The sequence below is a fragment of the Dryas octopetala genome, chromosome 6 (genome assembly GCF_963921425.1).
Source record: "Dryas octopetala chromosome 6, drDryOcto1.1, whole genome shotgun sequence".
Classification (NCBI taxonomy): domain Eukaryota; kingdom Viridiplantae; phylum Streptophyta; class Magnoliopsida; order Rosales; family Rosaceae; genus Dryas; species Dryas octopetala.
This window is the reverse complement of record NC_141371.1, coordinates 2473843-2488160: the sequence shown is the minus strand read 5'-3', so window position 1 is coordinate 2488160 and position 14318 is coordinate 2473843. Positions and strand designations below refer to the sequence as shown.

Below are 14318 nucleotides of genomic sequence, written 5' to 3'. Positions count from 1 at the left end.
GAAATGAATCATGAATTTGGAAACCACCACGAGATTAATCAAAGGACGGCGAAACAGACCCACACTCCCACGTTTATCAAATCCCAATAAAACGACACCGCATAAGTCTGTCTCTCTCTCACTGCTTCCGTCAATTTTGTTGGCACTCATTCACTATATATTCACATCGGACCTAAAGGGCCCTCCACCTCCTCCTAAGGATCTAAACCCTTAATTCTACTTCGGAGTTCTTAATGGCTTGGAGTTTTATGCAGATTTTGGTTGTTGCTGGTTCATATTGTTATGCGCTTTCTTACGTGGGTGACAAACTATACCGCCTCGGCGAGAGAGTCGACAGAAGACTTGAACATTTCGAAGAGGCTCTCATAAAAGAGCTACGCCGGTACTACTACTACGATCATCTCTTTTTATGTTTCATTTTTTTAATTTTTAATTTCTTATTTTTTTTGTTGATCATCCAGTCATCCACCCTCGTATAGGTCCCCCCTTGTCAAATTTCAGGAGACAACTCCAACCAAACCAGGTTTGGTTTTCATCTCTCAATCTTCGTATATAGTAATACTTACTCGTGTTGCTATTAATTATTTTCTATTCAAATAAAGTTATAGATCTGATCTGGTTAATTTCGGCGCAACAAAAGCCCTAACTTATAACCTAAAATGAAAATTCCCAATGTTTGACTATTTTGGCAAAATTGATTGCCTCAATCTCACTCAATAACCTTTTTTAAGTTATGAGACCTTTGTTGCAACATAAATCACAAAGTTTGATTAGATAGGTTCATTCAATGGTTTTTGTAATCTTGGGCGGCACCGATTGGTTACGCTTGTGTTCATATTTTTTTGTACCAATTTTGTCATCACAAAGAATGACAATGCTGTCTCCTTTTCCTTTTATTTATTTTTTTGTTCAGGTCCTCGATCATAACTAGAAGCTCAAGATGGATGGAAGGAATTAATTAAGGAGGTTATGGCTTTAGAATAATTGTTGAAGCTTCCAGTAGAAAATGTATTAATTGTTGCAGACGTAGCTAACTTTGACATTCATATAGGTATGGATGAACAGTAGATTAAAGTAGAAGAACATGCATGACATTCATATATTATTGCAGAAATGCCGGGCATGCTGGTTTCTTTGTGTGACTGCAAGAGGACCGTGGCCACCATAAAACTTGGGACTTGAGAAATTTAATTGCTTTTTCAAATATTTCTAACGATGCATGCATTGAATTAAATATTAGTCAACATTTCTTTCATGAGAAGAACTTGCGTATCCCGGAATACCAACACCCCTCTCTCTCTCTCTCTCTCTCTCTCTCTCTCTCTCTGTTCAAATTCGAACAAAACGTGACGACGAGACACTGTGCAGCCAAGAAGATGAACCATTATTCTGTAATGCAACATCATATGAATTGAATATCTCCAAGTTCAAAGGGTAAAGAAGGGAAAAGGCAAGACGAATCACTGAGGCTTATCATTTTGTTAATTTTTCCTTAGAGGGCCAAATGGGGAGTAAAAAAGAACAACAATCAAACGTCACCAAATGGGCAGCAAAGTAGAACAACAATCAAATGGGTAGTACGTCTTCTTTTGCCATCTGCTTTAGTTCCTTGGTTACTTTAGCTCATCCTCCGCCGGAGTAAAATCCATTTTAATCTTAGTTAACTAATATGATAGGTGGCATCGTTCTCACCACCAAATTAAAATGGTGAGCAAATTTGTTCTCATATAAAATTAAGGTTGTGAGCAAATTTTAGAGTTTGAATTTTTAAGTTTGGAATTTCCTTAAACTTTTATTTGAAAAAAATAGGGTAATATCAAATTTGGTCTCCCGAAATGAACATATTTTTAATTAGTATGTCTTGTCCCCCACAAAACCCCTCATGTGTGGAAAAGAACATGGGTTTTTTGTATTTTGAACAAAAAAGTTGGGTTCAAACTGGACCTAACAAATATTAAGCACCTCTCTTTGCTTGACAATGAAACTCATTAACATAGATATTTTAAGGAGGGTGTACTCAATCCAGATTTTTAAATACTTTTTTTAAGTGACAGACTTTCATAGACTTTTAAAATTATGATAGACTTTCAAAGTGTTTTATAGACTTTCATGAAGTCACGAATTTAAAGGAAAGTTGGGATTTGATGAATTAGATGCGCTAATTATTTGGCAACTTAAACATGCAAAAGTTGAAATTATGTGCAGAAAAAAGTCATGAAATGGGGGTCTCAAATTCCGGATCAAAATTCCATCTATATAGAAAGAATTTTGAGAATCCCACACATGCTTGTGCGCCAAAGCTTTGATGTATTGGCACTGAGTTAATTTTAACAAAGTGTTAATTTGTAAGTTTTTGATAATTGGTGGATGTATTTGAAATATTTTATAGTTACTGGACCAATTTATAATACCCTTTATAATTGGTAGGTGCATTTTATACTTGAGCCTTTTATCAATTCCACTATATATGGCTTTAGCATAGCATTTAGCCATGTCATTGTACATGCTCTAATAGGTTGAAATTTTTAACATAAACTTTATGAGTTATCCAAACAATAAGAATTGTAATTCCTATCAATTTTACATGCATGACATCCGCGTAATGAAATTTGTAATTGATAAATTTTTAAATGATTGAATTGTAAATTTCAGCATTCAAGAATTTCTATGAAAACTGAAATTACTTTATACAAATAGATTGTATGTGATCATAACATCCAAACATACTGTAAATGGGAAATGCTAGAATTGTCATAGCATTTGTTATTTGAACAAAATCCAACATTTAATGAAATTTTTTAAAATCAATGAGTTTTTTAATATACCTAAATTTCTATGGAATTTTTTAAATTCTGAATTACATACACCTAGATTTCTATGGAATATTTAAAATTTTGAATTAGATATATATACCTAAATTTCTATGAATTTTTAAATTCTTTTAAAATCCATTAGAATCTCAATTCAATACACCATTTTGGTCCCCGTAGTTTGATATTTATTTCAATTCCGTACATATTTTTTAAATATTTTCAATCAAATTCTCGTAGCTTACATTTTCTTACCATTAAATTCAAAATTTTCGTTGAAATTTATACTATGAAATCCTTGCTTTCATCGGTGCAAGAATGCATCTATAAAGATTTTATGACTATTTAGCTCCAAAACTCGCCAAACCTAACATTGCACGTGGTGTTTTACAATAAAATTTGGAGAAAATTTTAATTTTAGACTTCATTGTAACAAAATCTAAAATATAAGGACTTAAATGAAAAAAATTGAAAAATATGGATGAAATTAAAATAAATGTCAAACTACAAGGACGAAAATGATCATTTATCTTAAATAATAGAGGCTGTACACTTGAACTTAAAAAAAAGCAAATGTTGGACCCATGAACCAAGCCAAAACTTGCACACATGAATGTTGAATTTAAACCCCCACAAATATTTTTTCACCTTTGTCCCCAAGTGTTTTTACAAGAAAAAAAAAAACAACAACAAAACCCCATATAGTCCCATCATCGATCTGTCTCCTTTTCTCCTCTCTTTTTCTTCAAGTGGAAAAATTATTATATGTGATCGTAACACCACGTGATTTGATGATATGGTATTACCAATTCACGATTTTAACACGTGTACGATTTTAAGGGTATGTTTTAGGATTTAGAGTTTTAGAAATTAATGATTGTACACGTGACGTCATTATGCCACGTGGCAACCATGGTTAAGTTTCATGGGCCAAAAAAAAAAACTATGGTTAAGTTTTAATAATAAATGCATTTAAATCATAATAATATAAAAAAAGAATCTATTTTTACTCATCATCCTCAAAGTGGTGAAGCATTAAGGGCTATTCGGTAACATTTTGCAATACCATTTTTCGTTTTACAAAACAATAAATAGAATTCACGTTTGGTGAGCTAAAATACGGAATACAATATTTGAAAAACATATTCAAAATTGTGTGTTAAGTTTGAAAACACCATAAAGACGTTCTCATTGTTTTCAGAAAACGCGGGATACAAAAGTAAAACACGTGTTGATGCAAATTCCCGTAAGGTAGATGCAATAACTTAGAAGTGGTGATCTGGCTAATCTGATGCCTTATTGGACGATGACGTGGATGTTGGTTTGAGATCTTCCTGTGCAAACACAAGATCAAAGGAGATGGACCGGTGTGGTACCAGCCAAACGCGCTCCAATGATGAAGTCAGTGATATGTATTTGGTGGCCGGTGTTTGAATAAAGGTGAGGAAGAACAGAGGATGAACTTGGGAGAATGAGAAGAACAAGGTAAATGTTTTGGGTTTATTCTCAGCAAGTTGGGCATGCTTTTGCTAAGTCAAAGTTTGTGCAAGTGTTTACTTTGTGATGACTAGATCCTTGGCTTTGTGCATATAAGTTGGTTTATATAGAGAAAGGAAGGTATGAAGAGTAAGTTACCTGCATGTGGATGAGTGGTTGAGAGTGATCAACGCGTTCGGTCATGACTAGCTAGTAGCATGCACAGCTACTCACCTCCTCAGCATTCAATGCTGCATTGAATGCTACATTCAATGTAAGGATGGAAGGTTTAGGTGAAATATCCCAATATGGCTGTGAGCTGGAATATCTCATCTGTCAGAGGATCATGTCAGGTGCACTTGAGTATGGCGGTTCATCCCAACGTGATCATCTGTGGAATGTCGGCGTGATGCCGAGCCGATCCGAATACAGATCTTCATGTGTAAACATGAAGCCTACGTGAGATCGGATCGGAAAAGGACAGCTCGGCCGAGCCGATCCGGTGCGCAGTGGTCTCCTTCAACCCGTAGTGAGTCGTGACTAGGGTCTAAAAAGGGCGGTCGCTCAATGCCGAGCCGAACCGAACTAGGATAACCAAAGAGATGATGAACACTAAATTCTTTGGAAGATCCTCAGATCGGGTCGGATCGGGCGCGAGAAATCTGTCAGGGTAGGCCGATCCGATCTGACAATGAAGTGCAATGTCGAGCTAGTGTGATGACGCGGAGGTCCAAGTTTGACCGTTGAAAGGTCAAACTCCGAAGTCAGGTGTGACCAGCTACGTGTCGAGCCATGATTGGCTATTAGATCGGTGTGGATTTATCCACAGACAACACGGAAAATCTCTTCCTCTATTTTTTCCTACCGCTCACTCTCTTCTTTGATTTCTCTTGTTCCAGTTCATCTGCAAAAATTCATATGACTGTAAATTACATAGAACAACACCATGGTTATCCATGTCCTCTTTCGTCTCTTCAAACCCAACCATAAACACCAACCCACGAAGAAACACAACTCTCTCACCTTCTATTAATATTCTCTCCGACAGCCAACTCACATCCCTAAACCCACATATCCTCTCTCTCTCTCTCTCTCTCTATGTTAGTTTTGATGGGCTTTATTCATGGAATTTGTTTGGTGTCGGTGGTATTGGTTGGAAGATGATGAGTTTGACCTTGTTGATGGGTCTAATTGATGCTCTTCTAGTTTGGGTATCTTTTCAAGCATCTGCAGCATTGATGGGCACTAGACAAAGTTTCTAGGGCCTTCGGGTTTATTGTAGACTAATTGCGTTTTTTTGGTTTGTTTTTTTAATTTGATTAGAAGGACTAGTTTCTTATATATACTAATAAAATAAAAGTTTTTGTTAAAAAAAATCATTGAAATTTCATTTTTACATATATAAGATGATGAAAATATAACTCAATTTCTTTAATTTGAGTCACTCATTTGATAAAAATAAAATGCCAATTCATTAATAAATTTATTATTTGATTATATGTAACATGCTAGATTGAAAATTATATGTAGCATTTCATTAAGAATACGTTTTTAGGTTTATGCTACCCTACGCATTCTACTGTTTTTATTTTCAGAAAATCATTTTTAGGCTAATGCTATCAGACGCATTCTCAAATCTTAAAAATACAAAATTTAATTTCTCATATTCATTTTGTAAAACAATTTTTAGAAAATGATTTTGTAAAACGTTACCAGACGGACCCTAAAACGACACCCAGACAAATGACATTTTCATTTTCTGAAAATTCTTCCATAAAAATTTGTGCGTTTGGTAACATTTTACAAAACGGTTTTTCATTTTACAAATTCAAAAAATGACAAAAATGCATTTGGTTGTCGTATTGAGAAAACAGTTTTTGAAAAACACAAAATAGAATTTATAGTTTATAGTGTAAATTCAGAAACGATTAAATGATGTTTTCAGTGAATTTATAAAATATAGAGAATACAGATATAAATAAAAAAAAAATTTACAACTGAAAAAAAAATAGAAAAATGAAAAAACATGTGATCTGCACCTCCTCCCCACTTAGCCTGACCCACCTCCGGCAGCAGCCCTACCCCCCACCGTTGCCCACCTCACCCATCTGTCTCCATCTTTCTTCTATTCCTCTAGTTCTTTCTCTCTCTCTCTCTCTACCCATCTCTCAAAATATATACTTCGTAATCCCTCTATAGTTTTCAATTATCGCTTCAATAAACGGATCAAGACTCCCCGTAACATCCATGACAGGAAGCTCACAAGCCTTAACAACTCTTATATAGAGAAAATACATACGTTCAACTAGATCATAGGTGCTTGTAGTTTTGTTTCTATTAATAATACGGCCACCAACAACTCTTCCACCTCCAAGGTAGTCGCGCCGGCCGAAATGGATTGGATTTTATAAAACTTTTTTTTTAATTATATATTTCATGAAATTGGTTAATAATAATTTATCATTAATATATTTTGTGAATATAATTATTCAGTTGTAATAATTGGTTAATATCAAATGTGTTTTCATTATTTTTGTTTTATATACTTGTTTTTCAATTACGCTACTAGACATCTTTTCATATTTTGAAAATTTAAAATTTAATTTGTCATTTTTATTTTACAATACAATTGTTTAAAAATTATTTTGTAAAATGTTACTAGACGGGGTTAACAAATGACATTTTCATTTTTTGAAAATTTAGTGAAATAAATCATGATTTTCGAAACCACCACGAGATTAAACAGAGGACGGCGAAACAGTCCCACACTTCCCACGTTTATCAAATCCCAATAAAACGACACCGCTTCTTGGCACTGCTTCAGTCAATATTCTTGGCACTGATTCACTATTCACATTGGATCATGAATTTAGTGAACGGTTAACAAATGACATTTTCATGAATAAAACGTTACTATACGGTTAACAAATGACATTTTCATTTTCTGAAAATTTAGTGAAATGAATCATGAATTTCGAAACCACCACGAGATTAATCAAAGGACGGCGAAACAGTCCCACACTTCCCACGTTTATCAAATCCCAATAAAACGACACCGCATATTTTTCTGAAATTAACCGCTTAGTGCAAAAAGCCTTGTATTTAGTTGCAAAGAGACGAAAGCTTCTGGAAAGCCTTCTCCTACTAGTCACTAATTCCGACTCCAACAGTGAGCTCGTTCGTAAATGTTGAGATCACCACTTTGCTGGCCAGTTTCTTTATTACTATTGTTAGAATAATATAGCTATTTCTTCCTTCTTAGTTAGTGTGACGTGTCCTGTATATCAGTGAGTACACGTAATAGGTTTAATATCTTTATTATTTCCCTTTTCTTTGTATAAATAGTCCTTAAAGTGTTTTTTTAGCAAGATATAATATATTTCCTTTCTTTTCGATTGCACTTTCCTTTAATCTTTCTACAGCACCTCTGTTACCTACCAGTAAACCTACCATGTATACGCGTTACGCTGCCCTGTTTGGATCGGCATATCTTTTTAAAGTTTGGTTTGATAAAAAACTTGAAGAAAAACTGAAGAAGAGTTTTGAGCAGATTGAAGAGGTTTGAGAAAAAGAGCTTGCTCATTTTCAAGCTTCCCATCCCCTGAGCCAGAGGTACTACTACGATGTATTCGATCTCTTTTATGTTTAATTTTTTTTTTTAATTTTGAATTTTTTTGCTAATCATCCACCCTTGTCGAATCTCTGAGCACAACTCCAACCAACCAGGTTTGGTTTTCATCTCTCGATCTTCGTATATATGGTTAATTTTGGCGCAACAAAAGCCCTAACTTATAACCTAAAATGAAAAATACTGATGTTTTCTTATTTGGGCAAATTTTCTGGGTACGATCCAGCGAAATTGATTGCCCCAATCTCAATAACCTTTTTTAAGTTATGAGACCTTTGTTGCAACATAAATCATAAAGTTTGATTCGATAGGTTCACTCAATGGTTTTGTAATCTTGGGTCCATCAATTGCACCAATTGGTTGCACTTAAGTTCATATTTAAATATTCTGTTTGGTTTCATTCCAGACCCAAATCATTGGAAATTTACTTTCTTCTTAGATTGAATTTATCTTGTTGTAATTCATTGCGATGCATTGGCTGTGTGTCTCCGTCTTTGTTTGGTATATCGGATGTTTTAGATAAAGCTGCTGAAACATGTTGTCTACTTGTCTTGATAAATGCAAGAATGATCATGCTGTCTCCTTTTCTTTTTACAACCAACTCAAACCTCTTTTACAATATCCCCTGTTTTGATTTTGCTATGCATGCCATTCTTTTTTGGGCACTTAATCCATCATTGCCTCTACTTATATTTTATTTGTTGCAACATAAATCACAAAGTTTGATTAGATAGGTTCATTCAATGGTTTTGTAATCTTGGGCCCATCGATTGCACCAATTGGTTACGGTTGTGTTCATATTTTTTTGTACCAATTTTGTCATCACAAAGAATGACAATGCTGTCTCATTTTCCTTTTATTTATTTTTTTGTTCAGGTCCTCATAACTGAAGCTCAAGATGGATGGAAGGAATTAATTAAGGACGTTATGGCTTTAGAATAATTGTTGAAGCTTCCAGTAGAAAATGTATTAATTGTTGCAGACGTAGCTAACTTTGACATTCATATAGGTATGGATGAACAGTAGATTAAAGTAGAAGAACATGCATGACTACATAACACCATCACCATGCATATATTATTGCAGAAATGCCGGGTATGCTGGTTTCTTTGTGTGACTGCAAGAGGACCGCGGCCGCCACAAAACTTGGGACTTGAGAAATTTAATTGCTTTTTTAAATTTGTCTAACGATGCATGCATTGAATTAAATATTAGTCAACATTTTTTTCATGAGAAGAACTGGCGTATCCCGGAATACCAACACCCCTCTCTCTCTCTCTCTCTCTCTCTCTCTCTCTCTCTCTCTCTCTCTCGGTAAATGGGAATATCCCCATATCTCCTTCATCTCCATTCTCCACTATAAAACTTTAACCCATTACCACCATTCTCAATGAATGGAACGTGTATAAGAGTTAACTATAGTTGAGTATTTTAAATAAATACTTCGCTCCTCTCTCTCTCTTTTTCCTTCGCTCTGTCTCTCCTCCACCTCACCATCCCTCCCACCTCCCACTGCATATTCGTGCCACAATCTCAAATGAAACGGGCTTTGTTTGGGTCGTTCTATTGTGTTCAAATTCGAACAAAATGTGACGACGAGACACTGTGCAGCCAAGAAGATGAACCATTATTCTGTAATGCAACATCATATGAATTGAATATCTCCAAGTTCAAAGGGTAAAGAAGGGAAAAGGCAAGACGAATCCCTGAGGCTTATCATTTTGTTATTTTTTCCTTAAGAGGGCCAAATGGGGAGTAAAGAAGAACAACAATCAAACGTAACCAAATGGGCAGCAAAGAAGAACAACAATCAAATTGGTAGTATGTCTTCTTTTCCCATCTGCTTTAGCTCCTTGGTTGCTCTAGCTCATCCTCCGCCCGCAGTAAAATCCGGCCACTTGAGGAGGGGAGAGGGTGGGAACGGTGGGGGGAGGTGTGAGAAGGCAAGTGAAAAGACTTCTGAAACTTTATGGGTTAGAGTGATTAAAATTAAAAAATTAATAAAATACATTAAATATAAAAGTTTAATCTTAGTTAACTAATATGAAAGGTGGCATTATTCTCACCACCAAATTAAAATGGTTAGCAAATTTGTTCTCATATAAAATTAAAGTGATGAGCAAATTTTAGGGTTTGAAATTTCTTTAAACTTTTATTTGAAAAAAATGGAGTAATATCAATTTTGGTTCCGAAATGAATGTATTTTTAATTAATATGTCTTGTCCCCTACAAAACCCCTCATGTGTGGAAAAGAACATTGGTTTTTTGTATTTTGAACAAAAAAGTTGGGTTCAAACTGGACAGTCTGGACCTAACAAAAATCAAGCGCCTCTATTTGCTTGACAATGAAACTCTCATCTAAGAAGGTTTCAACATTTTCTATTAACATCGATATTTTAAATAAAGTTCTAAATACATCGTAAGTTGAGGGGAAGTTTTTCCAACACATAATATCCATTCCGTTTCCATAGAGGGAATCATCCAAGATCCAAGTTGTGTAATTGAGTAAAAGTTGAAGTAAATAATTCTTTTGTATTGGTCCAATCGAGCTTGGGCCCAACCAATCCAGGGAAGCCCAAACCTCAATCCACCTCTTAAAAAGTCTACCCGATTTTATATTTGTCATGTAAGAACAAAATTAAGAAATAAAATAAAATCCAAAAATAAAAACAAAAACCACGCGCTACTGCAAGAGTACCAGAGAGAGATCTGAAGGAGCAGACACAAGGAGGAAGAAGAGAAAGCAAGATGATGTCCGGAAATTATACAAGCATCGATAACCAAAACGTCTCAGGATCTGTTCCTGCTGTAAGTATTCAATTTCACGATTACATTTATGTATATAATATTTATATATCTATATGTATATCTGGTTTAATGTTCTTGGTTAATTTTGCAGGCGGTCCCAGATCCAGGCCATCTCACTGTCAAATTCCAAGGTACCCAATTCGTTCTTTCCCAAAGCTCAGGAAATGGGTTGTCAATCCGTGGATTTACTTACCTTTTGTTTGGTTGCCGTGAAACTGAAGGAAAAGAAAACGAAACAGCATTAGATAATAGAAAGAATCAGTTACTTATCGTTGCACTATTGTGTTGGGAATTCTATATAGCTGTTTGAAATTGATGCAGGAAAAAGAGTAGGGAAATTGAGTTGCCATTCTCTGTTTTGTTTTGTGTTTCTGGGTTTTAAGTGTTGGGAGACTAGGATCTTGAATTTTGATAACGTTTATATATTTCTTTTCCTGCATTTTCTTAGTAACCAGACAGAGCTTTTATGTGATTAAATTTGCAGTTGTAAATTTAAAGTTTTATTAGCGAAGGGGTTTATCGAGTAGTATAGGAAAGGAATAAGTATAATTGTGAATGTTGTATCGTTTTGCTGGAAGGGGCTCAATGAGACATAAACATCTGCTTAGTTGAGTTTAAATTCCAGCTCAGTTGCTAGGTTTTAATAATTTAGTTGCAAGATTCTTTGATTTTTTTCATTGGAAATAATTATATGGCGTAAATGATGCAGATTCAAGCCTTACGACATTTCCTCCATCTGAGGCACATGGGAAGATCGCTGGTGGTGCTCGCCCTCCACGTGATGCCGATGGTACACACAATTTTCACTTTAGTTTATTAAATATGCAAACCAGGATTTGCTTTGATATGTGACTTTCCTACATTGTTTCAGATAATAATAGTCCAGTGAATACAATACAATCTTCGGATCCAATACCTAAAGGCTTTTAAAAAACAAGTTTAAAGTATTTGAGATTCATGCTTTTTCACTGTATGTTCTAGGAGTATAGACCATTATTTGGGTAAATCTAGATCTAATGGCAAAAGGTTAGAGAAATTTTGTTCATTTGATTATGCTTTGTAAACTCTAGTAAGATAATGGGATATGAATCAGGGAAGCTGAGGTTCGGTAGGTTGACTAGTTGAAATGTGATGGGATCAAAGTGCTCATGAGAGCCGACTGGGTTGGATCACCATAAATAAGAAGAGATCTGTAGTACTAGTAAACTAGTAATCAGGTGTGCCGTCAAGAGTCAACAAGACAGAAGATTAAATGTGGTTAAAGTTGTGTTTTTGTACTTTAAAACTTCTAATCAGTGGACAGATGAACTCAAACAGAGTGGATGCTTGGAAAAAAAAACCTTAGAAGAGCTAATATGAGATTTGGACAACAATGACTGAAATGTCCTCCATGCTTCCTTCTCGTTCTATATGTGGAGAGGGTTGCTATTCCTAAGAGGCATTAAACTATATGAGGAAAGTTAGAATTGCTATTTGTAAGGGCCTAAGGGGTGCTAAAACTATTGGCCAATCTTCTTTCCATAAATTTTCCAGATTATTAAAGTTTGACTACTATAATTTTTTTTTTTTCGATGTCATTTTCTGTGATGTTAAAGGATAATAGCCATGTTTCACTTGATACAGACACATTTTCAAAACCTATATCTGGTTCTGATGAACCCCAGCAGACTGGTTGGCTACGGGCATTCAATGTATCTGCATACAAGCCATACTTTGATGTTGACACTTCAGATGTTCTAGAGAGGATTAAGGACTCACTCCTTCCATTCAGTGGAACTTTTAACGAAAAAACATCTGACAGCCCAGATTTGTAAGTTTTTGAACAGTATTTTCAACTTGCATTATTCTTTGAAATTTAAACATCTCTGAGACATTGCCACAAACATTGATTTGACAATTGATAATCCTGGATGAAGATGCCTTTTAATTTGAGAAAATAGTAGAAAATGTGTTTGCGCTATACTATAATTTAGTAGAATCATGCAAATTAAGTAGTCAAAGATCTAAGGGCATTGATGGATGGTGATGGTATATGCGATTCTGTAAAATTTTACTGATATCAGATTTGCTACTGGTACCATGCTTATACTTCGCATTCAATTTAAATGTCTGTAATGTGAAGCTTGGTTTTGGAACTACATTGTAAGATTGTGAATGGATTAATCACTGTATCTTGATGGATACTTTTGTTTTACTTTTATATTTGTAATGTATTCGTAAAAAATTCTCTGTATTGTGAGGTACATGTCATATGATCTCAACTTCAAATGCTGTGCAGGTATGGACCTTTCTGGATATGCACTACCCTAATATTTGTAGCAGCTGCCATTGGAACTTTTGTGACATATGTAGCACACAAGGTCAAGAGCAAAGAATGGGAATATGACATTAATGTGGTGCAATGGTCTGCTGGATTATTCTATGGATACGTCACTGTTGTTCCTCTTTTACTGTACGTAATCCTCAAATACTTCTCTGCACCATCAGGTCTCGTTCAGCTGTTTTGTCTCTATGGCTATTCCCTGTTTGTCTTTATTCCAGCGTTGGTAAGTCCCTGGTTTTCTCATTTATTTTTTATTAAGTTTGTTACCAGAATGATGTCGTCTACAAAGTTTTGGGTGTAAAAGAGTTACTTTGACCCGTCTCCCAAAAGTTTATGCTAATGCTCTCAAGCTATACATTATTAAAAATGTAGATACGGGGTGGGATGAAAGCTTTTGCCAGAAATTTTCTGGATAGTGAGATTTATGTCCAAACAGTCTTTTACTAATTTAGTAAGAATCCTGGAGAAGCTTTCCTAACACTATTGTCAATTCTAATAATTTTGGACACTAATGTCTTAGGTATGATTCAATTATGTACCTTAATCGTTTGTACTTATTAAGAGCCAATTTTTCAATATGTGTAAGATGAGTTCCATCATTGAACTCTGTTGCAAGCTTTTGTTTGTTAAAATACAAGTAAATCTCCCATTGAGATGGATGATAATCACTAGCTGACATTCCTACTCTCTGTGGTTTCAGTGTCTCTCAGTTGTGCCAATAGAAATTTTCAGATGGGTAATTACAGGTGTAGCCGGGATCATGTCTGCCACCTTTGTCGCAGTTAACCTTCGAGCCCACATCGTATCAGCAGGCGAGAGTTGGTTCTTGATTGTAGCCGGGATCTTTCTGTTGCAGTTGGCTCTGGCTGTTGTGCTAAAACTCTATTTGTTCACCGTCACAGTCTAAGATTAAACTGTGCTTTCATAAAGAGGCATGAACGAATTGTAGATTACAAAGTAAGATATTTTTGGTCCAATATTGACTTGTTACCGTTAGCAGAAATGTCATTCATCAACTACAAACATCTTGTATTCATTCTTTCCGGCAATACAAATTCATATGTATCAGAGTGTGTGCCCAGTCCTCTTCGTTATCTTCCTAATCCTATTTAGAGGTCAATGTGAATTATGGAGTGAACAAACAAGGCATAGACAAAGATGCTATATTAACTTTCACATAATTTAATGAAGCTTGTATCCTGACGTTTTCTGAGAAGTCAAATTGTGTGCTACATTTGCCATTTGGTCCCAATGGGTCCTTTAAAATTTCTAA

At 35.1% G+C, this 14318-nt stretch overlaps 1 protein-coding gene and 1 long non-coding RNA gene across 2 annotated transcripts; both read left to right on the top strand.

Annotated features, from left to right (window-relative positions):
- Positions 1 to 7603: 7603 nt before the first annotated feature.
- Positions 7604 to 9144, top strand: LOC147281001 (uncharacterized). The gene is made up of 2 exons (XR_015123038.1): positions 7604 to 7898; positions 8791 to 9144. It is a non-coding gene; the product is annotated as an uncharacterized LOC147281001 (long non-coding RNA).
- A 1345-nt stretch (positions 9145 to 10489) lies between these two features.
- On the top strand, positions 10490 to 14110 carry LOC147281000 (uncharacterized). Its single transcript, XM_086247136.1, has 6 exons — positions 10490 to 10722; positions 10814 to 10853; positions 11432 to 11512; positions 12346 to 12532; positions 13001 to 13268; positions 13746 to 14110. The coding sequence occupies exons 1-6, from the start codon at positions 10663 to 10665 to the stop codon at positions 13950 to 13952; spliced, it is 843 nt and encodes a 280-aa protein (XP_086103262.1). The 5' UTR covers positions 10490 to 10662; the 3' UTR covers positions 13953 to 14110.
- The last annotated feature ends 208 nt before the right edge of the window (positions 14111 to 14318 follow it).